Source organism: Fusarium oxysporum, chromosome 7 (genome assembly GCF_000149955.1).
Source record: "Fusarium oxysporum f. sp. lycopersici 4287 chromosome 7, whole genome shotgun sequence".
Lineage (NCBI taxonomy): Eukaryota > Fungi > Ascomycota > Sordariomycetes > Hypocreales > Nectriaceae > Fusarium > Fusarium oxysporum.
Genome location: NC_030992.1, coordinates 987,141 through 1,009,547, shown reverse-complemented (window position 1 = coordinate 1,009,547; position 22,407 = coordinate 987,141). Strand labels below are relative to the sequence as shown.

The following is a 22,407-nucleotide window of genomic DNA, read 5'->3' as shown; positions in this document are numbered from 1 at the left end:
CTGATCTGCTCTCTTGATTGCGAGATGTGCTGCGAACCTATCATGTTGATGTGACGCTATGCACCAGCCAACCCAGGTCATCCTAGCAGCATCTGTTTGGTCGATCAGTCAAAAAACACAACGCATAAACCTGCCTTTCTTAAAATATGAAACTTGATCTGTTAAATTAACACATCAAATAAGAGAAATATCAAGATGAATGACACGTGCCAATCATCAAATGAAATGGTCCCTCCCACCAAACTTTACTTGATTTTAGCGGCCGGGTGACTACCTTAGGCCTGAGCTGCCTCTGCCACGTGAAGATAGCAGACGATAAGCAAAATTTGGCCGCTACCTCGATTAGCCACATTGCATTGCTGTGTGCGCAAGTCACACTCAAACATCAAGCAACAGCCGAGCCCAGATTTGACAGACGGGAGCTCCAAATCACTACGTACCTTTACCCTACCGTGAATTTTAGACCGACCAACCGCCAACTTTGGGGAACTGACCGTTTATCTTGATCTTGAACTCTTCAACCTCAAACTGCTTCATCTTGTCCCGCTCGAGCTCTGCCGCTTGTCACCGACCTTCGATATATTGCACGCACTTTGACGAAATCGAGACGAACGAGCCTTATCGATGGGTAAATTCTCCCCTTGAAACTACCTACTCCGCACACCGGGCGACATCTTAGCTGTCACGATATTCTTCGCTATCGCCTGACGTATCGCACTTGGATGCCCACCTGCTGAACGCAACCAACGACCTCGATACCCTCCCCTCGGCGCGGCCTACGCCTGCCATCTCTTCGCTCCGATGTGGTGGTTATTCAGGGCGCTATTCAGCTCTATCTTCCTGCTTAGCATCGTCCTCTCCATCCCTGTCGCTTTCGATGTCGGCGGTCGCGATAGTGGGCTGGCTTACAGTCTAGCCCTGTTCCTATTCTACTTTACATATTCTAGCCTCGAGCTTTTGACGCCAGAAAAGTCACGCTCGCGGTATTTCCTTTCTGGATTTCTACGGTTGTCGCAGTGGATCATCATCCCCGCCCTCCTCATCTGGGCGCTGGGACAGTTCGCTGTCGATGCCGACAACACAAATTGGGTGGAGCGAACAGTGGGTGGTCTGTTCAACTCTAAGAACACGAGCTGGAGGGAATGGATGTTTGGCAAGGATGGCTTGGTTGAGACGATCACGCTGGGTGGATGGGATAATGTGCTACGGTATTCGGGCCCCGTGTTCCAGCTTTTGGAGGGCTTCTGTACCTTGTTGGTTATCCAAGCAGCGGGACAGCTCACAAGATGGCTTGTCAACCGTGGAAGAAGTGATACTTGGTTGGTAAGTTTTATGTCGAATCTTGAAATCTGGCACATGCTAACCCTGGCGCAGATCGTTCTTCTGGTTCTCTCCAGCTCCATCATGGCTAGCGCTGTGTACTTCCTCTGGAGGGTAGCACAATTCCCTCAAATCGGCAACCTTGATGCTACCCTTATTGGCATCGCAATGACAACTGCCGTGTTCCTGTGCGCTTTTGGTATCGGCAGTGGTCGCGGCAATCCTATTGAGTCGTCGCTTCTTTTTGCCTATATTGTGCTCTGCATCTACCAGATCTTCACTGATTATCTGCCATCAGAAAATGCAGACCATACACAAGATCACGATGGCTCAGAGTCTGATATTCCACCTTTGCCCCCTGTCATTATGGCATCTTACTCGACTTTCCTCCACATGCTGGGCTCATTGCCATCCGCTGTTCACTCGTCATTGGCGCTACTATATGCCGCCTTCCAGACTATCACGCCATCAGTCATCATCTCGCTAACATACCGCTCTTTGGTATTCTACTGCGCTACACGTATCATCCCCTCAATCCGCGAGTCGGGTGCGCGAGCCATGATGCAAGAACCAGATTGGGAGGACTCTGAGACTGCAGGTAAATTCTTGGGATTCCTCAGCTGGTTCTCGCCATCAATTTTAATAGCAGTTTACACCAGTCTGCTCCTACAACATTTCTCCACCAGCGACGGTCCAGATGGCTGGACTCTCCGAGGTGGTGATGTTGAGGGCAGCAACTGGCAGTGGGCCAATATCGGCCTGACTATGGTTTTGTATGGTGTCGAGCTCTATCTGGGTTCCGACGAGCATGACCACTGGAAGGTTGACTAAACGTCACAGACTCTAGAACTACAGATGTCTGCTCAGTAGACTATTACACACGACTTCGATGTACTTTTCAGGGAGTACTGAACCGTAGAATGGACTTAAAAGATGGATGATATGGATTTGCTTTTTTTCGAATCAGCACACATTATTTTTTCGCAGGCAGCATAAGGAACTGGACTGGGCTGGACTGGGATAGGGCAGTGGACAACGGGACAGGCACGATACCGCACATGGCGTTGAGGAAGGGCTTGGCAGGTTTTTATTTCTTTGTTTTCTGCTTTACAGCAGCATGGCGATGGATGATGATGTTGGTTTTATTTAACCCCTTTTCTATATAAGTTAGTTTGCGTGAGGCAATAGCAGCACGACGCGAACTAATAATTCTTTTGAAATTTTGAGGGATACAGCATTTAAACGTGGATGTATGTTGTCAATCTTGTAGTCAATCCATCAAGATTGCTAAATCAGGTCTTGAGTTTGTAGATTTTAGCCAAGGGTTTCACATAATTGTTGTTCAACTTCAACCTCAAATAAGAGGTCTTTGCAAGTTTACCACGCACAATCTTCCCACAACCGCACAATGTACCTTTTGAGGCAAAAAATATCAAGGAGATATATTCTGGATACGAATAACCATTTACATCTTAGTGCTTTTAACCCTTGTCTATGATATGATGCTTCTCCGAAATCATGGGGCCGACACCGGCTCGCTACCCTAGACCCACCGGCGATCCTGGGGAAGATCGGATATAATGAATGTCTATGGACTCAACTCCAAACCAACAACTTCAGCCTCTACTCATTCTGCTCATACGAAGCATTTTTATTTCGCCATGTCTATCAACTACGTCACACAAGGCCTTCCGGCCGCCCCAGAAATTTCCATCAAGACCGTTCATATGGCAGGTTTACGTGTCGATGTCTATGGTCTTGATGAACTTCCTCCCAATGTCCCCGTTTCATGCCTGTGGCTTCTGCACCCTCGTACCAGATCTCGAGAAACTATGAATGATATTGCGAGACGCACCATAGGAGCATGGGGCGCGCATGCTGGTAGCAACTCCAAGCGCGGCCTCATCGCCTTGGCATTTGATATGCCCAACCACGGAACTAGAAGGGTTAGCATATCAGCGAACCATCCTTGGAGTAGGGGAAATCCGACACATGCGCTTGACATGTTTGCCATGGTAAAGGGAGGCGTATTAGATATGAGTGGTCTTATGGACCTTGTTTCGGGATATCTTGGTCTTGAAATTGATGGCCATGTGTGCCTTGGCTGGAGTCTAGGTGGACATGGTGCCTGGCAGGCCTTCTTTGGGGAGAAGAGGATTGATGCGGCTGTAGTGATTATTGGGTGTCCTGATTTCATAGGTGAGTTATTCTGGCTAAATGTGAAGAACGTGAGCTGATCAAGATAGGACTTATGTCTGGTCGCGCTGCTGGATCGAAACTCGACTGCGGCGCTGATTTTATCGGAAGCAAATACTTCCCCAAGGATCTTATCGATATTTGTAGCAAACACGACCCCAAGGCTATTTGCTTCGGTACTGCGCCAATCCCATCTTCACTTTCCTCTGCCGAGCAGACTCGCCTGAGGGCTATCCTGGATGAGCGCGTTAAAGGCAAGAAGCTACTCCTCTGCTCGGGCGGTGACGATGAGTTGGTCCCATACGCAAACACTAAGGAATTTTCGACGTTATTGAAGGAAGCCGTGGGTGAAAAGGGCTGGTATCGCGATGGTGGCTTGGAGGTGGATGATAGAGTATATGAGGGTATTGGACATAAGTTCAGTCCCAAGATGGTGGAGGATGCTGTGCAGTTCTTGGTTAATGCCGTGGAAAAGGGGCCGAGAGGCAAGGCACATGTTAGGGAGGGGGAGAAAAGTGTTCTGTAGATTTGTGGTATAGATATAGACACCATAGAGATCACCAGGGCCTAACTTGCTCCTCGTCCATTCCTTCGCTCCCGTTTTCCATCTTGAGGACTAGACCACCGCGATCGCCATCTTCACTTGAAAACACACCTTGCCAAACCCCCCAAGGGTTCCTCTTCACTCTTTTCCCAGCAAGACTCTCCCCTCGTCCATGGGGATCATCCCCCCACTCCCCCATCGCCAACGCAGCGCCCTTCATCGCCTCTTCTTTATCTTGATCTTTCGAAGATGCTGCCATCCCGGGAGGATCTATACCAATGAATGTGACTCGGTCGAGAGGGAGGCCAATAGCTGCGCAGTGCCCATCGACAAGTCTCTCTTTCTTAAAACCATGACTTACGATGGTGATGTGAGCTGGCCATCTTTTGTAGTGGGAATAGAAGAGCGTTAGTGAGAAGAGGACGTTGTGGTACGAATCAAGCGCGCGCTCTTCTAATAGCACTGCATCGTTGATATCTTCATCCTGTACCAGTCCCCAATAGTTGTTCTTGGCTGCGATGCTTTTGTAGCCAGCTGCTTCGGAAATTCTTGACTCTTTGCGCGTCGGTCCTCTATCATGGTTAGTACGTGCACAAAATGTTAGCCAGGCTACATACCCAGAAAACACCAAAACAGAACCAGGACAATTCTGAGCGAGGGCATCTACGCCAGCTTTAATATGCTGAACAAAAGTCGGGGTTTCGCCACGCTGAAAGTCTGCGATTAGCCATTCGCTTTCATCTTGGCCGAGTGTTGGGCCACTGAGCCAAACTCCGTGGCAGCAGACGATGATAAGATGCGACGGTGGCATGGCGGTGAGATGGAAGATGAGGGGATTCAAGACAGGCTGGGTGTAGAGTGAGGGTCTGATCATGTGATACCCAGTTCGAAAGCAAATCAAGCAAACAAAGAATTGAGAGTGTCTTGAGATACAATAAATCAAGTGGGTTTATGCTGTTCACATTATGGCACTGATGCTTCATGATAGATTGAGATAGACTTTGCCCCTCTACCCTGGTATTGTACATATAGATCCTACCAAATCTCCCCATTCCATTTCCCCTTCCAATGCATAAATCGCTTTGTGATAGTACATTCGCGTTATAGATATTCAAACAGCCCAAGTCATCATAAGTTTCCTTCCGTTTTCCTGTTAGCAGCCACCTTTGCTTCAAAAGGATCGCTGCTGTCCCTCGTCTTGGCCTGGTTTATCTCCAGTGCCCTTTGCTTCTCAGCCGCAGCGAGTTGATCTTTAAAGCTCTCCTTGGTGTCCTTCCATGACACATTAGATTTGCCTTTGCGCTTCTTTGACTCCCCTGCCGGTTGGAAGGGGGACTTAGTTGGGGGCTTGGGGGTCGCTGGATACCCAAACACTTGTCGATGGCTCTTGTACTTCATGTGCGGTAGTGCACGTCGTCCCCTAATATTGAACATGGCATCTTCATATTCTGTCTTGTGCTTCGCAGCCTGTGCCTCCAAGTCTTCAAGACGGGAGGCAATATTTTCCACGGCCGTTTCAGGCTTATCTGTTTCCTTCTTTGAGCTTTCCATATCCCTCTTAATGGCGGCGATAGACTTCCGATATCCCTCTGCCTGTTTCTTATGAAACGCAGCCTTCCTTTGCAGCTCTCTTGTCTTGACGGGCACTTTTAGTGGTTGGATAGGGCCGCCGTCGCGTACTTGGGCAAAGACCTTACTTCGTTTCGGTGATAGGTGGTGATGTCGTCTCGCCTGTTTGAACTCCCGTGCCTCCTCGTCTGTCAGATTTCTCTCTCGAGCAATCTTGGAATATCGGTAGAGTTGAGCTCTGCCAGGTCTCCTCGTACCTAGTTCTCTTGTTCGATGAATGCCTTTGAGGCTGAATAATTGTCGAATCAGGTAAAGACTTCCTGTAACCACTAAAGGACCACCGTCACTCTTCTTGCAAGCCCATGGAAGAGCACTCGCAATGTCAGGCGTTCCAGAGTATACATTACCAGGATCGATTTGCTTCGTCTTGGCGTATTCGGCACCGAATGAGGCGGGCAAAGGCTGAGGATCATTGGGACCTTGAGTAAATTCAACCATAGCAAAGTTGTCCTGAGGCTCGACAAGGTTTTCCATCATCTTGAAGAAAGGTTTGTGCTTGCTTTGGGACATACCCATAACCCAAGTCACTGGCTGGTCATCTTTTCGTAGGCGTCTGTTGACATGTCTGCTCAATTCTGTGATTCCCAACATGTTGTGAGCACCGTCGACCAGAATTTCCCGTGGCTGAATACCAGAAAGTGGCGCGTTGACTTGAACTGTTTCCAATCGACCAGGTAAGAAAGGATCGGTTTCCAAGAGCTTATCCAAGTTGATCTCCTGCAATGGGAAGAGATGACGGAAGGCCATGGCTGCACACAAAAGATTCTGGACTTGGTAGCTCTCAAGCATCCATCTTGAGTTGTCGAGAGTTAACAGTAAAGGTTCACCCTTCCATGTGAGGATGATGTCTGTTCCTACTTCTCGAGCATGTTTTCGTAGTACATGGATGACAGAAGGCTTGTTAGTGTGGTCAACAATACAAGGAACGTTCTTTCGCATAATGCCAGCTTTGACCTTGGCAATGTGATCGATGGAATTTCCGAGGTACTCTTGGTGGTCGAGGCCGATCTTGGAGATGATAGTAACAGACTTTTGCTTCATGGCATTGGTTGCATCGGTAGCACCGCCCATGCCAACTTCGACGATACCATAGGGAACATGCATTTTGTTGAATACTCGGAATGCTGTTGCTGTTTCGAACTCGAATGGTGTTAGATTCAGAGGCTCCTGTCCGTGCTTGTATTTCCAACCAGCAGCAATACGATTGTACTTTTCTTCAACATGCTTCATTTCCATGTCGTACATTCGCGGATTCACATAAAGGCCATTTATTGTGACTCCATTGTGCCTCTCTGGAAAGGCGGGGGATGTGAAGCTTCCATAACCGAGACCAGCGAGCTTGAACATACCAGCAAGAAAGGTGCATATTGAGCCTTTACCATTGGTGCCAGCAACATGAATACCCTTCCACTCTTGCTTGTCTGGTACGACACGGCTGATACGATCCAGGCCTAGCCGAATATCTCTGTAACCTGGTGTCCTTTTGCTAGCCAAGACCCGATTAATGCGGTTGAGGGCGAACTGGATTTCCTGAGTGGAAGACATGGTGAAGATTTAGGTGAGACGGCATCTCATCGGAGCCCGGCGCTGGGGAGGAGAAGTGCCGTATGAGGCTCCTGAGATGCTGATTGACTCAGACCCAGGGCGAATTGGCGTATTTGGTGATGATTATGAGTTGAGTTTCGTTATAGTCGTCACGACATGAGTGAGACTACTATGTCCATTATTTTTCACATTGGGGCAATTCATGTCGACATGGGGTGGGGTGTTGAAAGCCACACTCACCCGCTCTCCGAACGCCGATGAAGTGGTCTGATGTGGCTCTGTGGCTGTGCAGTCTTTGATCTGTTCGGCGGATGGTCAGATGTGGTCTGTTAGTGTTGATTGGCTGAAGCTAGTCGTCCACTAACAGTCCTTATCGCGACACGTTAGAAAGCACTATCAGACGCGCACGCGAACTGAACGCCCTGGGCTCTAAGCCTCAAGAGCTCTAGGCCCTCTGATTGGTCATCTAATTTTGTCGCAGTCTCCCTGCCCTGGGAGCTGCATCTTGGAACCCCCCGCACCCCTTTGCTCGTTGCCCACTCCGTTCTTTCATCCTCTCCACTGGTTAATTACCCGCTTCACGCTTCACGCATTTGTCGTCTGGCTTTTATTAACCTTGCTACTCTAGGCAGCATCGTCATCACTGTTCATCGACTTTTCATCAATGATAACAATTTCTGGTCTTTGCAATCATTACGACTTAATTCTTTGATTACTTATTTCACTGTTTTCGCTCGTTTTCGTCATTCACTTTCCACTAAATCAGCCATGGGCCTCCCGTAAGCGCATCCTTGTTTTTTTCTACCCGTCCGTTACCTTCGTTGCCATCGCGCCAACGTAGTGATGCCCCGGTCGATCGATCTTGTCGTTGTCGCCATCGCTTCACTATATCAACGCAAAGGCATGCTGCAAATGTCGCGAATGCGCACATCCGTTGCTTGATAATGCGCGCTTCGTGCTTTGCATATTCGTCGCAGTAGTGACGACCTCGTTCTCTCAACATCGTGCACTTGTTAACCTTGTCTTGCAGATTGTTTGTTGCCCCCGTTGAGTCAGATCTCCCTTCCAAAGCTGCAGAGAAGAGCATTGCGACGTCGCCACCCCGCTCCGCCATTCGCCGCAATATACGCACGGAACGAATTGAACGCCGCGCCGCGCATCGCCGTATTTTCTCAATTCGCGACCGCTTAAATGATGGCTCGCTACAACAGTCCGGCACTTTGACCGGCCGAGATGGTCGCTCTGTACCATGGGCTGAAGCTGGATTCCCACCTGATTTAGAGACTACGAGAGGTCCTGATGGGCTGCGCCGAGCGAGACCGTTTCGCGATGTTCTTAGAGAGATGGCTAGATCGGATGATCGCAGAAGGGACATGCTTGAAGAGCGCATAAACTCGCTGTTTAGGGATGGCAGCAACACACAAGACCGAAACAATACCAATTCACATCCATCATACGACGATTTGGATCTGGGTTGGCATGAGGGTCCTCGACCTCGCCCTGCAGTGGTAAGTTCTATCATCCATGATGTTTTATCCCAATTGTCCAATTTATATGCTTTTACTAACAACTAACTCAGATGATACCAGTGTCGGGGCTTCCTGGACGAGCTCCTGAAGAGAATGGAGCTCAACGGCAGAGACTTCCTTCTGTTGTAACACACCCCGTGATTCGCACAGATGACTCTGAAGAAATGAGCCAGCGCCGAGCTCACCGCTCGGCAATGCGCGAAGCTCTCCGTGCATCAAACAGGCATACGCGATTCGCACCTATGCAACGTGTCGACGGACTTGGCGACCGTGATAGGAGCCTCAGTCCAGAGGTGTGGGATACTCTTCTATCCACACTTACCCCTGACCCTCAACCACCTAGCGCAGGTTCTTCTTTTGCATCAAATGTTGCATCTCAGAGCGCCGGTGCTACATCAGGCACCTCTTTCACCACGCCCGACCAAGACCCTGATGCACTGGCTGACCAGGCCTGTGAGTCAGGTTGCGAAGGCTCCGAAACTGAGGGCCCTGATGAGTCTCTGAGTGTCCTGGATCGAATTAGAAGACGCCGGGCAGAGATGCGACGTGTTCACGTAAGAATACCTGAAGCTGGCCAAGACGCCCTAGTTGATGGAGGCGCCATTCGGGATAACGGGGCAGTTGGTTCTGATTCCAGACAACGAAGATCCCCGGATGGACTAGTGCCCAGTGATCATCACCACAGGCTCAGGACTTGGCGCCGAGAGCGCTCCCTCCGATCACGTTCCGCCTGGGTGGGACACTTGTCCGTGGGCAACTCAGACGACGAGCAAGGGCCGGAACGAAACAGACAAAACCGAGAGAGCTCAGCAACATCAGGAAGCAACACAAACTTTGAAGATGACTGGATAGGAATGCAGCGCATCGTGCGTAGCCTAGCACGACGTGAAGATATCCCCGATGAATGGTGGGCTGAGGCTGGCCTCAGTCGAACCCTACCAGGGGATGGGACAGAATAAAGAGGGCACATGGTACCAGTTTGCATTCGATTTGAAGCGGGATATAAAATACCGGGGTTACTTGCTACAGATTTGGTCAGATGGCGTTAAAACGGAAAACCGAGCAGTGTCGGCAATGGATTGTATCATAATTGTACGGTTGTTAACATTTTGGCTCGACAATGAGCAGGGAGAAGATCTAATGAAAGTTGACGTTGAAAGAACTCATTCTTCTGGACCGTTGCTTGTGCTACCACATACTGATATGATGGATAACTGCCGGGATTGCTGGTCCATAAAGCGGCCACGATTAGACGCACATCATCGTGAGATCCTGGTAGATCTATCTTGATGTGGCTTGAAGGACCTTGTCTTCGGGACGGCTACGTGCTGCCAACTTGCGATATGTACAGCTACGGTGAAGAAATACGAGAACATAAGGTATCAAGTTGATATGATTTTCATTTGTCGTCCAATACTTGCTGCTCAGTTAGTGAAAGCACACTCCATTTGCCGGCATAAGCCTCCCCTGAGACTGTATAAGGGGTTGTTGAGCACGGCTGTCAACATGACATATCAAACTCAAAGATGACCCCGCGGCCGAACTATTGGTCAAGGGTGAAATCGAATGTTATAACTCATAAATTGAGATATATAGTATTGGTGAATGTCTCAACTGTAGTGTCTGTAGAGGGCGTGAAGTATCGTCATGGCAGCGTCACGTAATGCCGAGCCAAGCGGAGGCGCTTTGAACAAGAAATGAGACTGCAATCTCAGTTTAGTTTATGGTTCAGCTTACAAGGAAAACAAGAAAAGAGAGTCTCCGTGCACGATATTGATCGACGGCGAGATACGATATCTTTCCCTCCTCGGCATTGACGCCTTGTAACTTAACTCTATCAAGCAAGTCAAGTCAAGTTGAGTTACCTGCTGGGATGATATGAGACGCATTAGTGGCTTCGAGGGTTGGATCGGCGTCGTCCTCGAGAGCAAGGTATTTCGATTGGGCTGTTGGTCGTTGCTGACAGGGAAAGACATAACTTGACTAGTATTTGAGGCGTCGGGGAGCTGGCTGAAAGAGAATAACCCGGATGGCTATAGAGTTTGTGTGACGGATGAGTTTCCAAGTTGATTGTTGACGGTGAGGCTTGTTTTGAAGTGTGGTAAGCATATTCGGCCGTTGTTGGAATTTGGAGGATGTAGTTCTGCTTTGTTTTTATGAATTCGGGTACTTTTGTCTAATAATAAGCGGAGATGAGATATGTCGTTGACTTGGAAGAGAATACCAGTATTGGGTGTGCCTGTGTCTGAATGCATCCACTACCTTGGCTTACATGGCATGGCATGGCATAGCATGGCATGAACTTGAACTGTTTCAAAAGGTGGAGCGTTCCTTGTAAGTGAAGAATTCCAAAACATACTAAGAACTTTCTCTCTTGAAACTGGTGCTGAGAATCGATGTTGACATCATCATCGAGTCCTAACAATGAATTGTTTTTATAAGTCATTGCTTGTGTCGACTGGTCTCAAGGGTGGAGAATTGAATAGCTCGCTAGTGGGGGATGGCCCTGCAAGTTGAAGCTGGGCGTTGAAGAGCGCTGGGCTCGCAGGCGGCACGGGCCCCCCGGGCACCCCGTCACGCAGCACAGCTCAAGGTACCTGGACCGTCAGGATGTACCTTACCGACCATCACCTTACGGGGCTGCCCCAGGCCCTGGGCCGATTCGGGTTGGGTTGCGAGCCTGCCTGATGAGTTAGTCCAGCGAGATGGAGGTGAATCTGAGACGAAAAACAACACCTTCAGTCGAGTCCAGTCCAGCGCATGATTGATTGGAGATCAGTGGCTTTTTGGTCCAACTCCGAATTTCCACCCAGTTTCTTACCTTACTTTTTTTTTATTTTTTTTTTTTACTTAGTTACTTACGACCCTTACACTCCCTCTCTCCCTCTCTTAACAACAAACTCTCACGCAATTCAATCCCTTGCCCTCCCGGGTTATTCATCCTGTCCTTCCTTTAACCCTGGGCTGTTCTGTTAGCGACCGCACGAAACGAAACGAACGAACGAACGGACCTGGTCCATCCATTCCCCTCCTCGATCACGCTGACGACGTCAACCAAGCTTTCAACGAGCTCAACGACATTCGCCAAACTCGACGACAACAGCCTTATTCCGAACCCGATCTCGTATGTAGAAACGAATTGCCCTGCGCCGCTCCGCTCCCTTCCTTCGATATTCGCCGGGAATGATATCTCCGTCTTGGTCTGAACCTTGTCCTTCCTCCGCCGAACTGCCTCTGCTTTCACCGAGGAGGCATTACTCAGCTTGCCACGGCCATACCAGATCATCATTGAGTTAGAGAGCACCTGAGAGATAATGCCCGAGCGGCAGTACCACGCCAATGGCCGCGCCGCCGTGGCCTCCCGCGAACGACCCTATACACCAGGAACACCTTCACGAAAAGACAAGATACGAGAAAGCTCTGCCCTTCAAGATCCAGGACTCAAGGACTACGTGCGTATATCCAACTACCGATATCACCGGTGCTTGATCCCGATCCCTGGAAAGTCGGATATCATGATAAGCGAGAGTAGCAGCAGGGTTTAGTAGAAAGTTGTCGCTAATGTTTACCTTTTCTGCTTTTAGCGTTTAGGTGAATGCCTCGGGAAAGGTGCTTTCGGATCTGTGTACAAGGCTTTCAACTGGGGAAATGGCGAGGCAGTTGCTGTGAAGCAGATCAAGCTCGCAGATCTTCCCAAGAGCGAATTGCGCATGATCGAGGTGGGTTGTTTCTGAGCTCTACCCTAAAGCTCAATGGTTTGTGATTGAGAAACTGACATGAGTGAGTGCTGTTTAGAGTGAAATCGATCTGCTCAAGAACCTTCATGTAGGAATCCTGGTCTGAAATGGTATCATATCTGAAGACTAACAAGCAGTAGCATGACAACATTGTCAAGTACATTGGCTTTGTCAAGTCCGTTGACGCCCTCAACATTATTCTAGAGTATGCGATTCCATCTCTAGTCTTGAAGTCATGGAACTAACAAACCTAGATACTGTGAGAATGGTTCTCTGCACTCAATATGCAAGGCATATGGCAAGTTCCCCGAGAATCTGGTTGGGGTCTACATGACGCAGGTCCTGCAGGGACTACAATACCTGCACGACCAGGGTGTAATACATAGAGATATCAAAGGCGCCAACATTCTCACCACAAAGGATGGCACCGTCAAACTCGCAGACTTCGGCGTTTCAACCAGCACCCTCGCTGGTGGTCAGGATAAGGAGGCACAGGTTGTCGGCACACCATATTGGATGGCCCCTGAGATCATTCAGCTTTCCGGGGCGAGTTCCGCATCCGATATTTGGAGTGTTGGATGCACGGTTATCGAGCTTCTTCAAGGCAAGCCGCCATATCACAACTTGGCTGCTATGCCTGCTCTATTCGCAATTGTCAACGACGATCACCCCCCACTGCCTGAAGGCATCTCTGCTGTGAGTCTCCCCGGTTGTATTCGGGGGTGTTTTTGCTGATCTTGCCAGGCTGCCCGTGATTTTCTCATGCAATGTTTCCAAAAAGACCCCAATCTTCGTGTAACTGCCCGAAAACTACTTCGTCATGCCTGGATTACAGGTTGTCGCCGAACTGAAGCACCTGTATCAAAAACACCAGCCAATTTCAGCGATGCTGTGGAGGAAGTGAAGCAATGGAACAAAGCTCTAAAATCCTCCGGACCAAGACTTCGACAATCGACAGGCTCTGATGCCGGGCCTTCGTCAAGATTTCTTGGTGGAACTCCTGCCAAGGGAGGTCTGTCACTTGCAAAACTACGTCCTGGCGCAGGAGCTTTCAGTAAGCCTGAACTAGCTGGTGCGTAAAGTCTCGATGTCTGAGTATTCTGCCTAACCCTAACCGTATCACAGATGATGACAACTGGGACGATGATTTTGCGACATCTATTTCACCAAGCGCACTACAACTGCCGCATCTCAAGCCACAAGACAACTTCGGTGGTCTACTATCGAGTGATCGTCTCAAAGCCTTTGCCTCAGTGAATGATGGAAGAAATGACAGTAATTCGTACGATGACGACTTTGAGGGCGAGTTGATGACAATAAAGGGGCCAGGCCACTGGCAAGACATCGATCCACAGGAGCAGACAATCAGACCATTACCGAAGAAGCCCACGAAATCCTCAGAGCCTGTGAAAACGCACAGTCGAAATAAATCAAGCTCAAGTAAGGTCGCTGGTGCAGGCCGGACCAGATCGCCGACAAAATCAAATCTAAATACCAAGTTCGAGCTTCCACCAAGGCCAGATATCATCTATCGGGAACAAAGTATGGAAGACTTCTCAGATCTATTCGTGGATAATGACAACGTCTTCACTCACAATGCGAATCAAGCTGTTAGACGAGTAAGTTACATGTGTCTGGACCCCATGCGCTCAAGGCTCACAAAGCTACAGAACTCACGACAGACTGATGCACCACAACTCTTTCACCCATCTGATCTTACATCATTACCGAGGTCAATGCAGGAATCTGGCTCAGGTAGTATGAAGAAGAAGCCTTTGTCTCGACCATCAGTTCTCCCTGACAGGCCAATGCGACGAACACGATCATCGATAGAAATCCAGAAGTTCGCAGAAGATGACGACGAAGATTTTAGCGATGTTTTCGGACCTGAATCATCAATAGCGGAGAAAGAGGAGAGCGAAAAGGGGTCCGAGGACGGCGGTTTGATGCTCATGTCTCGTGTGTCGAGCAATTCCTGGCTAGGAGACGACGAAGACGAAGATGATCCCTTCGCATCGATGGATCCAGGATGGGATGAGATGGATCTGGAGGCCAACATCGCCAGAGACCGACATGCCAGGTTAGCCGAGAGGGTAGAGGACTTGGTAAGGTCTCTCAAAACGACTGAGGGTGAGGACGCCCTGGCTGAGTTCTCGGAAGATTTGGTAAGTTCTTGTCGCACTTGACACTTAGAACCGAGTTATTAACGTATCACAGCTTGCCTTGCTCTGGGAGAACAACGAGGTGAAGAATCTAATCATCAGCGCTCACGGGTTGTTACCGATTCTTGAAATTTTGGAGCCTTGTACCGTCAAAAGCAGGCAGTACATGATCCTGCAGCTCCTCAAGGTCGTCAATGCAGTAAGTTTTAGTCCCTGTAATATACTCGTGGCCTGCTAACCTTTCAGATCATCCTCGATGATGTGGAAATTCAAGAAAACTTGTGTTTCGTTGGTGGCATTCCCATTATTACCAAGTTTGCTGCACGACAATACTCCGATGAGATTCGTCTTGAGGCGGCTGCTTTTGTCCGGCAGATGTATCAAACGTCGACATTGACCCTACAGATGTTCGTGTCTGCGGGTGGTTTGAACGTGCTGGTCGAGTTCCTTGATGAGGATTACGACGTTACTCGAGACCTTGTTCTTATTGGGGTCAACGGTATCTGGAACGTATTTGAGCTTCAAGGACCAACCCCCAAGAACGACTTTTGCAGAATCTTCTCACGAAGCAAGATTCTATATCCGTTGGCGCTTGTCTTGCACCGAGTCTTAGACGAAGAGGGCGAGGACGAGCTTGGTGAGCTTGTCGAAGGACGCATCGTCAACATTTTCTATCTCTTCAGTCAAGCTGAGAACTACGTCAAGGAGGTTGTAGCAGATCGGCAAGTACTGAAGAGTGTACTAAAAGATCTACGGCGCATGACGCCAATACATCAGATCACAATGCTCAAGTTCATCAAGAACCTTTCGATGCTTTCGACGACGATTGAGTCGCTGCACTCAGCCGATGCTATCGAATTCTTGATCGATCTTCTGAGCTACAGCATGAAGAAGGGCCAGACACATTTCCGTGAAATATCTAATCAGGTTCTCAACACATTATTTAATCTCTGCCGCCTGAGCAAGGAACGACAGGAGGATGCTGCTGTTGGTGGCATTATTCCTCTACTGCTGAGAATCATGCAGACCGATCGACCTCCGAAAGAATTCGCCCTCCCGATACTCTGTGACATGGCACACTCAGGGTCCAAGGGCCGCAGATACTTGTGGCAGAACAAGGGTCTCAACTTTTACGTATCATTACTTACAGACCAGTACTGGCAGGTTACTGCGCTCGATGCCATCTTGGTCTGGCTACAGGAGGAAACAGCTAATGTAGAGACTCACCTTGCTGATGGTAACTTCACACGAGCGATTATCAGTTGCTTTAGCACCAACAGGGTGAACGCCTTTGATTCCAACCTATTGGAACCACTACTCAAACTTCTGCGCCTCAGCCCGTCAGTCGCGGCCTCGCTGGCGAAGCCCGAGATGTTTGCGGGCATTGCGCAGCGTTTGACTCACAAGAAGGCGGTTGTGCGACTTAACCTCCTGAGACTGGTGAGGACTATCATGGATGCTTGTGAGCCTGGCTTGGGCAGTGGCGATGGAACGAGATCCCTCAACAGCTCCCAGGTGCGATCTCTCATGGCTGCTATTCAGACTCTATCAGAGAAGGACTCGGCTGTCCTCGTACGAAACCTCGCTTCGGAGTTGGTGCGGTCCAACATCGAGCCAAGTGGAAGATCCAGCGAGGGAGCGTCCGGTGCTGTACCAAGTTCATCGTCGTCAAGAAGGCCAGGATCCCGACGGGGTGCAAGCTACACACCCCCTGGCTTACATTCGTCGGCGTCAGTTCCGCAGACACCTACGCATAGGAGCCGTGGTAGTCTTGCGAGCAATACTTATATCGAAGTAGCAGCGAGTCCACGGCGAACAGCTGCTGTCGAACGAGAACGGGAGGGAGCACTATACAGGCCCCGAAGTAGGGATGGGCCAACAGGTATCCCCCGGCGTGTCAGCGGCGAATTTGTATCCGCAAAGAGTCGCCTCCCTCGCACATCGCTGGCTACGTCGAGTAGCTCCAGAGCAGCCATAGGGATCAGTGCCAACGGCAACAGTCCGGCCCTAAACTCCCGCAGCGATATTACCATGAGCGCCCGAAGCGATAGCAGCTTGAGCAATAAGGAGAATGTAGGCCGCGCGCCGAGCAGTCGCGATGGACTCAGAAGCAGAGATGGGTTGAGCAGTAGAGATGGATTGAGTAGTAGAGACGGGCTCGGCAGTAGAGATGGCAGCATGGCATCTCCAGGGTTGCCAGAGGTAGCAGAACGAGCGGGCATAAATAAGAGACGGAGTCGAATGCCCGGAGAGCCCAAATGGACTTGACGAATTGAAAGGAAACGAAAGGATGAAGACGAGAGATGAGCGGAATGCATGATATGAAGAGCACGATATGATAATTCAGGGGCTGTACATGATAGACATGAGGATGGGTAAAGAAGTAGCGAAACTGCGATTGCATGAAGAACAAACAGACAAGACAAAAGACAATAAATAAATGAAAGAAAAGATTATGAAGCAATTCACTTTGTCAATACTGCCTTGTTACCGACTTATTTTCATTTTGTTCGTTCCCTTTCCGCTCCTGCTTCCAAGCATCCACACAACCTCAACACCACAACACAAACTCACGATATCACAACACAGCCCTAAAAGACATCATCAAATTATCACCGGAAACAGCAAAAAGGAATCTGGAGGGCCGTTGGGATTGCTCCCGCCAGGGCTTGAACCTGAGACCTGAAGCGAAAAGTGAGGTTCCTGCCCCGTCAGGGGTAGGATCCTCACTTTGAGGCGCCAAATTCTAAATATTAATGGGCAGGAACCTCACTTTAAGCTTCTATACTTTAGTAATTACCTTATAAAATAAAATACAGGTATCTAGGTATAAAGACTCCAGCTTCTCTCCTTCTATAAGTTAAGCCTAAAGTTACATTACTCTTACATAAGTAGAGGCAAGTAGCACCCAATACCAGCAATCCACATGCTTATATAACCTATCACCAACCATCACCAGCCATCATCATCAGCCAGTACTACCTATCACCGGCAATTATTAATTATCTGCAATGATAACTTAGTATTACCTATAAGGTAATAAAGCTCTGGCACCACTACTATTACTCTTTATTGCCCCTTTGTTAGACTGCTCACTACTTGCAGGTGCTGACATTGGTCCAGCAGTTATAGGGGATTTCATTACCTTATTTCAACATCAAGCAATAACTAATTGGCTTCCATAGCTCAGTTAATTATAGTGTTCTACTAATACTTTAAACCAAGTATCCGGAAGTGCAAGTCGGAAGAGAACAACAAATTTAATTAGGGGTTAAATAAATAAAATCATCAACTTTTACCTCTTAACACTATCTCTTAGTTATTCTACACAAGCTCCATCCGCATCAATACCTTATACCCCAGAGGAAGCACTTTTATTACTTGCAACAGGGTGATGAACCTCATTCATCTCCACTTTAGCTCTCAAGAGGTCCCTCCTTCTCAACCTCCTTCCCTTTCTTACCACCACCTGTTCCTTGCCCTGGATCAATGGTGGGGAATTTCATTCGGGTAGTCTTGATCAAGCCTTCGAGGCCTTTGGGAATCTTGAATGGTTCATTGATATCACCAACTCTGATCGCTGACTTGTAGCGGTCAGGGATAGGCTGGGGCTTGAATATCTCGTCTTTCGATACCATCTTCACTCCAGCCCGAGTGATTTGGCGTGAGCCGGGAGCAAAGACAACTCCAGCCCTGGTTGGGTGAGGGACAGGTGCGGGTGCTGGCTCATACTGGCTGTATCTGATGTTGAGAGCGGCCATCTTTACCTGGCGCTGCCTTTCTTGGTTCTTACGAAAGGTCTTTGACTTTGACTCGGGGTGTTTTTCCCAGCCATCATCGTACCAGCCATCCGCACGCTTTAGGCGGTCATGTTCAGCACCAAAGCTTCCGTAGGTGATATGTCTCACCAGAGCCTTGACGTGGAAGAATGAAGAATCTTTACCGAGTTGTTTGCAATACGGACAGGTTATGCGCTTTTCGCCGGAGGCCTCGAAGGCCTGGGTGACTCGTCTCACCCACTTTTGCTTCGGCAGGTGGAGCTTGGATCTTTCGTGATCATAGAGGTGAGTGACATCGTAGTACCTCTTATTCTGGTCAGGTATTAGTAGGATTGGCTGGGCACACCGGTGTCACATACCTTGAGTTCCTGGCTAATTGTGTCATCATCTTGGCATTGAGGGCAAGGAACACCATTCTTTCTCAAATTCCGGTACTCGCTCATTGTGTTAGACAGAATGAGTTGCATAAATGCCTTGGCAGCCTCGATGTACGGGATATCTTCGTTGGCTTCGGGTTCGCCCTCATCAAGCTCTCGGTGGATCACACCATGACCACCAGTGTTGTTTATCTGATCATCCAGGTCATGCTCGGGCAGTTCTTCAACATCGTGGATGAATAAACCAGTGGTCTCATCCACCGCAGTAGGAGGTTCATCACTTGGGCTTTCACCTTCATCAATAGGCTCGGGAGCTGCTAAATTCCGCCGGGCCTTCTTCAGAACAAGTTCACCAAGGCGCGATCTCTCCAGGCGGCGTACGCGCTCGTTATAGTCGGTTTGACTCATCTCACGACGTTGATCCTGGACCTCCTGAGCAAGAAGAGCCTTGATTGCGGCTCGACGAACCACTCGCTTGTAGTTCGAAGCTCTTTGGCGGATGCGAGAGCCGGGTAGTTCTCGTCACCGAGCATCATTTGGCTCATCAACGCGTTGAGGGCTGGCCCGTGGATCTTTCTGACCCTCTCATCGGTAAGGACGTGGATAGCCAAGTCATGGCCACTTTTAAGCATTTCCTCTGTATGGCCACCCGTATCACCGTCGACCTCATCTAAAGCCAGACCGCTGACATCTAGCGTGTCTTCCAACGATAGGTAGTACTTTTCGAGCGTACGGAAATCAGGATCGTGGTTCATAAGGGAACGTGCAGCGTCACCGCCAATCTTGCGAGTGAGATCGGTAGCTGCACGCCGGCGGAAGGAGTAGAATGTAAGATCTTGGGAATACCCAATCTTCTGGCCTCGAAGAGAGACGTATTGGGTGAGGGCAGTAGCTCTCATCGGTTTTTCAGTGACTTTTAGGCCTCGAGGGCTAGCGGCAAGGAACACAGGTTTGTCGAGGAACTCTGGCTTGATCTATGTTGGGTGTTAGCTATCACCTGTCTTTTGGATAGGTGGTACCCCTCACCGAGATATATTTGGCTTCGGAACTGAACAGTTGGTCAAGAGTTTCAATGCCATCAAGAATCCCGCGGCGAACAGCCATGGTCAAGAGCCGGTGAGGGACCGAGAAGACCATGTTTTTAGTGTTTTGGGGCGACTTGATGATGCATGTCAATGTAGAAGCCTGTACTGTTTTGCCCCTGGACTTCTCCGGGTCCTCGTAGTTGGTTTTCAGGTTTCGGAAATGCAGCCTCGCACTGAACTTGCCATGTTGTTCGTCCCGAGACAGTTCGATATCTTTCCATATCAAGAACGGCTTTTGAGGCGAATTCGCTGGTTTGTTATCACTTCTGGCGAGTGATCCCGGGCGAACAGCGCAGATTCTTCCAATGCACCAGGCGAGATCAGCGTACAACAGTTCCGTGAGATGGAACTGAAGCTTAACAGCTCTCACCAGAAGATCCAGCAACTTGAAGCCTATCACCAGCAGGACATGGCTCGACGAAGCCAGTGGAACAGACTGTTCGCAGGTGGCTTTCAGCTTGTTGTTTTAGGGCTGGCAGTCATGTTTGGTGCCAGACAAGTGGCCACAGGTGATTCCCAGTACCCTCAGCTTCCGTGAGACTCATCAAAAGATTGTTTTCGTACAATCAAGTTCCACGACTGATGACAACAAGGTCGGCGTGATTCGTCATCGACAGGTGGGAACGACAACTGGGCGAGAAGATCTGATATGGGATATATCGTTGATGGGTTGATTGAAAATGGAAACGGTGGTTGATGGGTTCATTCACAGATTGTTCATAAGATATAAAGGCCATCCAGTCAATAAATGTTTGTGATTATTAAACTGTAACATGTCACCACTACCGAACACTCGGATTGAAGTATTAGTACGACGCTCTAACCAACTGAGCTACGGAAGCCGTCCAGATGTGATTGTTGAAGATCGAAGTCGGATTGGGCAACTTGAGCCAACCAACCGAGAACAAAGAGAGAAAGTAGAGATGAAATCACGACTACTCATCATAATAGCTTCCTAAACTTATGGAGAGTCTGACAAATGCTTAGGCTAAATGTGAGGAGCTTAGACCAGGCTTCCTTAGACTCATGTACATCTCTGTACAAAACACCAATTATTTGTGTACCATGCATATGGTTACTATATCATGACAAATTCATCTTCACAAAGACACGTCATTGTATGAACAAACAAATATCAAGTGGCTTTCAAATTGTGATTGTGCCATTGTAAAACTAATCTATGAATATGCCTTTCCCCATGCCAGTTCACATATCGGTCCATGATAGCACACCAGGTCTCCTGATTGCCTATGTACCCCTTGACATGAGAAGAACCAAGTCTTCTGGGACCTGGACCATGACCAGCAGAGAAAGACAACATGTGGTACCTTAACGAATGCAAGAAAGCAAATGTCAAATTTGCCGAAACATTGTCCCCGTAGGAACGCCGGCCGTAAATCACATCAGGGGCTGGCTGATTGCCTCACAGAGGCCGCCAGTCCAGACTTTGTTCCCCGGTGATGGTTTCTCATCCTCATTGGTATAAAGATTCCTCATCAAACCCCCCAAATAACCCATTCGTCCATCTAGGCTGAGACAAGATTATCCCCGGGCGATCCCCCCAATGTCGTGACGAAGAAGAAGAAAAGTCTGAAGGAGAGACTGTGAAGTGAATTATAAAACTTCTGTAATGGTAAAATTCGCGGAAATAGATAAGGAAAACGTGTTTCATCCACCATACAGATGGTAACAGGACTCCCAGCGTGATCAGAAAAGACTAAACGACAACCATCAAAATGCAGTCCGCCAGTCCAAGCAGTCGTGTGAACAGAAAGAAAAAGTCCGGGCGCGTAAATCGTGACAGTGATAAGGGTTCAGGCAGAAGCGTCACCTTTTAAGCAGTGGGAGTGCTCTTGGTGAGCACCAGTCTAGGTGCCTTGCGCTGGCCATCAGCCGAGTCTTGTGCCTTGGCGGCTCGCAGAGCGCCGTTCTTGAACACATTAGCAAAAGAGCTGTTCTCGCTCTCCGTGTTTGAGGCAACACTGTCCACACTGTCCACGCTCTTGCGAGCCTTCTGTCGCGAGCTGGGACGATCAGAGCCAATAGCTCCCCAGCTACCACTAGCAGAAGTGCGCGAGCTAGGACACTCCATATCACCAGCTAAGCTACCAGATCCACTGCGGCCGGAATCGGACTCGTTATCGGTAATAGGTGTCGAAGACTCCTCGGCAGTCTCAGAAACGGGGCTCATGCTTCCGCAAGAACTACCAGTTCCCTTGCGGCGTTCAAGGCCGGCACGAACAAGGTTGTGCACAGCGGAACGACGAGTGCGAGCAGTGAAGTTCTTGCTTCCCTCGTGCTTAGCAGTGGGCTTGGCCTTGAGCTCGTCCAGGGAAGGAGGTCCACGGGGCTGACGGATAGGATGCTCTCCAGCACGGGCCTGACCAGGTCCGTATCCACCAGTCAGGGGGGTGATTGGGAAAGTGGAAGTCTTAGGTCCAGCAGACTTAGGAGCGTCAGAAGACAAAGAAGCAGCTAGAGCACTGTTGACGGAGCCAAAGATG

The 22,407-nt window shown here is 49.1% G+C and overlaps 11 protein-coding genes across 16 annotated transcripts in view; 5 read left to right on the top strand and 6 right to left on the bottom strand.

Moving 5' to 3' along the window:
* Window positions 1-318: 318 nt before the first annotated feature.
* On the top strand, window positions 319-2,688 carry FOXG_05026 (uncharacterized protein). The gene is made up of 2 exons (XM_018383106.1): window positions 319-1,323; window positions 1,375-2,688. The coding sequence occupies exons 1-2, from the start codon at window positions 802-804 to the stop codon at window positions 2,149-2,151; spliced, it is 1,299 nt and encodes a 432-aa protein (XP_018239980.1). The 5' UTR covers window positions 319-801; the 3' UTR covers window positions 2,152-2,688.
* Window positions 2,689-2,848: 160 nt separating this feature from the next.
* On the top strand, window positions 2,849-4,630 carry FOXG_05025 (uncharacterized protein). Its single transcript, XM_018383105.1, has 2 exons — window positions 2,849-3,519; window positions 3,567-4,630. Exons 1-2 carry the CDS (start codon window positions 2,901-2,903, stop codon window positions 4,040-4,042), a joined length of 1,095 nt encoding a protein of 364 aa, XP_018239979.1. The 5' UTR covers window positions 2,849-2,900; the 3' UTR covers window positions 4,043-4,630.
* Window positions 3,569-4,878, bottom strand: FOXG_05024 (uncharacterized protein). Its single transcript, XM_018383104.1, has 2 exons — window positions 4,678-4,878; window positions 3,569-4,632 (listed from the first exon to the last, which is right to left on the bottom strand). Exons 1-2 carry the CDS (start codon window positions 4,869-4,871, stop codon window positions 4,074-4,076), a joined length of 753 nt encoding a protein of 250 aa, XP_018239978.1. The 5' UTR covers window positions 4,872-4,878; the 3' UTR covers window positions 3,569-4,073.
* A 125-nt stretch (window positions 4,879-5,003) lies between these two features.
* Window positions 5,004-7,437, bottom strand: FOXG_05023 (uncharacterized protein). Its single transcript, XM_018383103.1, has one exon. The coding sequence runs from the start codon at window positions 7,232-7,234 to the stop codon at window positions 5,189-5,191; it is 2,046 nt and encodes a 681-aa protein (XP_018239977.1). The 5' UTR covers window positions 7,235-7,437; the 3' UTR covers window positions 5,004-5,188.
* Window positions 7,438-7,771: 334 nt separating this feature from the next.
* On the top strand, window positions 7,772-10,154 carry FOXG_05022 (uncharacterized protein). 4 transcript variants are annotated; one of them, XM_018383100.1, is made up of 3 exons: window positions 7,772-8,013; window positions 8,265-8,742; window positions 8,814-10,154. In XM_018383100.1, exons 1-3 carry the CDS (start codon window positions 8,003-8,005, stop codon window positions 9,720-9,722), a joined length of 1,398 nt encoding a protein of 465 aa, XP_018239974.1. In that variant the 5' UTR covers window positions 7,772-8,002; the 3' UTR covers window positions 9,723-10,154. The 4 variants fall into 4 exon arrangements, with proteins under 4 accessions (XP_018239974.1, XP_018239976.1, XP_018239975.1 ...); XM_018383099.1 differs by having other exon boundaries at window positions 7,788-8,210; XM_018383102.1 differs by having other exon boundaries at window positions 7,783-8,013; window positions 8,265-10,154.
* A 1,115-nt stretch (window positions 10,155-11,269) lies between these two features.
* Window positions 11,270-17,144, top strand: FOXG_05020 (STE/STE11/CDC15 protein kinase; the record flags this gene model as incomplete). Of its 3 annotated transcripts, XM_018383096.1 has the most annotated exons (10): window positions 11,270-12,215; window positions 12,348-12,482; window positions 12,559-12,588; window positions 12,641-12,705; window positions 12,755-13,196; window positions 13,245-13,572; window positions 13,626-14,119; window positions 14,171-14,665; window positions 14,718-14,861; window positions 14,909-17,144. In XM_018383096.1, the coding sequence occupies 10 exons, from the start codon at window positions 12,078-12,080 to the stop codon at window positions 16,928-16,930; spliced, it is 4,293 nt and encodes a 1,430-aa protein (XP_018239970.1). The 3 variants fall into 3 exon arrangements, with proteins under 3 accessions (XP_018239970.1, XP_018239971.1, XP_018239969.1); XM_018383097.1 differs by having other exon boundaries at window positions 11,270-12,482; XM_018383095.1 differs by having other exon boundaries at window positions 12,078-12,215; window positions 13,626-14,665; window positions 14,909-16,930.
* Window positions 11,338-12,052, bottom strand: FOXG_05021 (uncharacterized protein; the record flags this gene model as incomplete). The annotated part of the gene is made up of 3 exons (XM_018383098.1): window positions 11,338-11,480; window positions 11,626-11,714; window positions 11,775-12,052. The coding sequence occupies 3 exons, from the start codon at window positions 12,050-12,052 to the stop codon at window positions 11,338-11,340; spliced, it is 510 nt and encodes a 169-aa protein (XP_018239972.1).
* Window positions 17,145-17,929: 785 nt separating the features above from the next.
* Window positions 17,930-19,922, bottom strand: FOXG_05019 (uncharacterized protein; the record flags this gene model as incomplete). Its single annotated transcript, XM_018383094.1, has 4 exons — window positions 17,930-18,753; window positions 18,801-19,241; window positions 19,283-19,792; window positions 19,845-19,922. 4 exons carry the CDS (start codon window positions 19,920-19,922, stop codon window positions 18,079-18,081), a joined length of 1,704 nt encoding a protein of 567 aa, XP_018239968.1. The 3' UTR covers window positions 17,930-18,078.
* Window positions 19,923-20,246: 324 nt separating this feature from the next.
* On the top strand, window positions 20,247-20,539 carry FOXG_18971 (uncharacterized protein; the record flags this gene model as incomplete). Its single annotated transcript, XM_018399124.1, has 1 exon — window positions 20,247-20,539. The coding sequence occupies one exon, from the start codon at window positions 20,247-20,249 to the stop codon at window positions 20,439-20,441; it is 195 nt and encodes a 64-aa protein (XP_018239967.1). The 3' UTR covers window positions 20,442-20,539.
* Window positions 20,540-21,301: 762 nt separating this feature from the next.
* FOXG_18970 (uncharacterized protein) lies at window positions 21,302-21,400 on the bottom strand (the record flags this gene model as incomplete). Its single annotated transcript, XM_018399123.1, has 1 exon — window positions 21,302-21,400. The coding sequence occupies one exon, from the start codon at window positions 21,398-21,400 to the stop codon at window positions 21,302-21,304; it is 99 nt and encodes a 32-aa protein (XP_018239966.1).
* Window positions 21,401-21,737: 337 nt separating this feature from the next.
* The window catches only part of FOXG_05018 (uncharacterized protein), a gene marked incomplete at both ends in the record, with an annotated part of 1,832 nt that continues 1,162 nt past the window's right edge, over window positions 21,738-22,407 (bottom strand). The window contains one exon of the mRNA XM_018383093.1: window positions 21,738-22,349. Coding sequence (XP_018239965.1) covers window positions 21,738-22,349 — 612 coding nt within the window. The remainder of the gene's footprint in view (window positions 22,350-22,407) is intronic.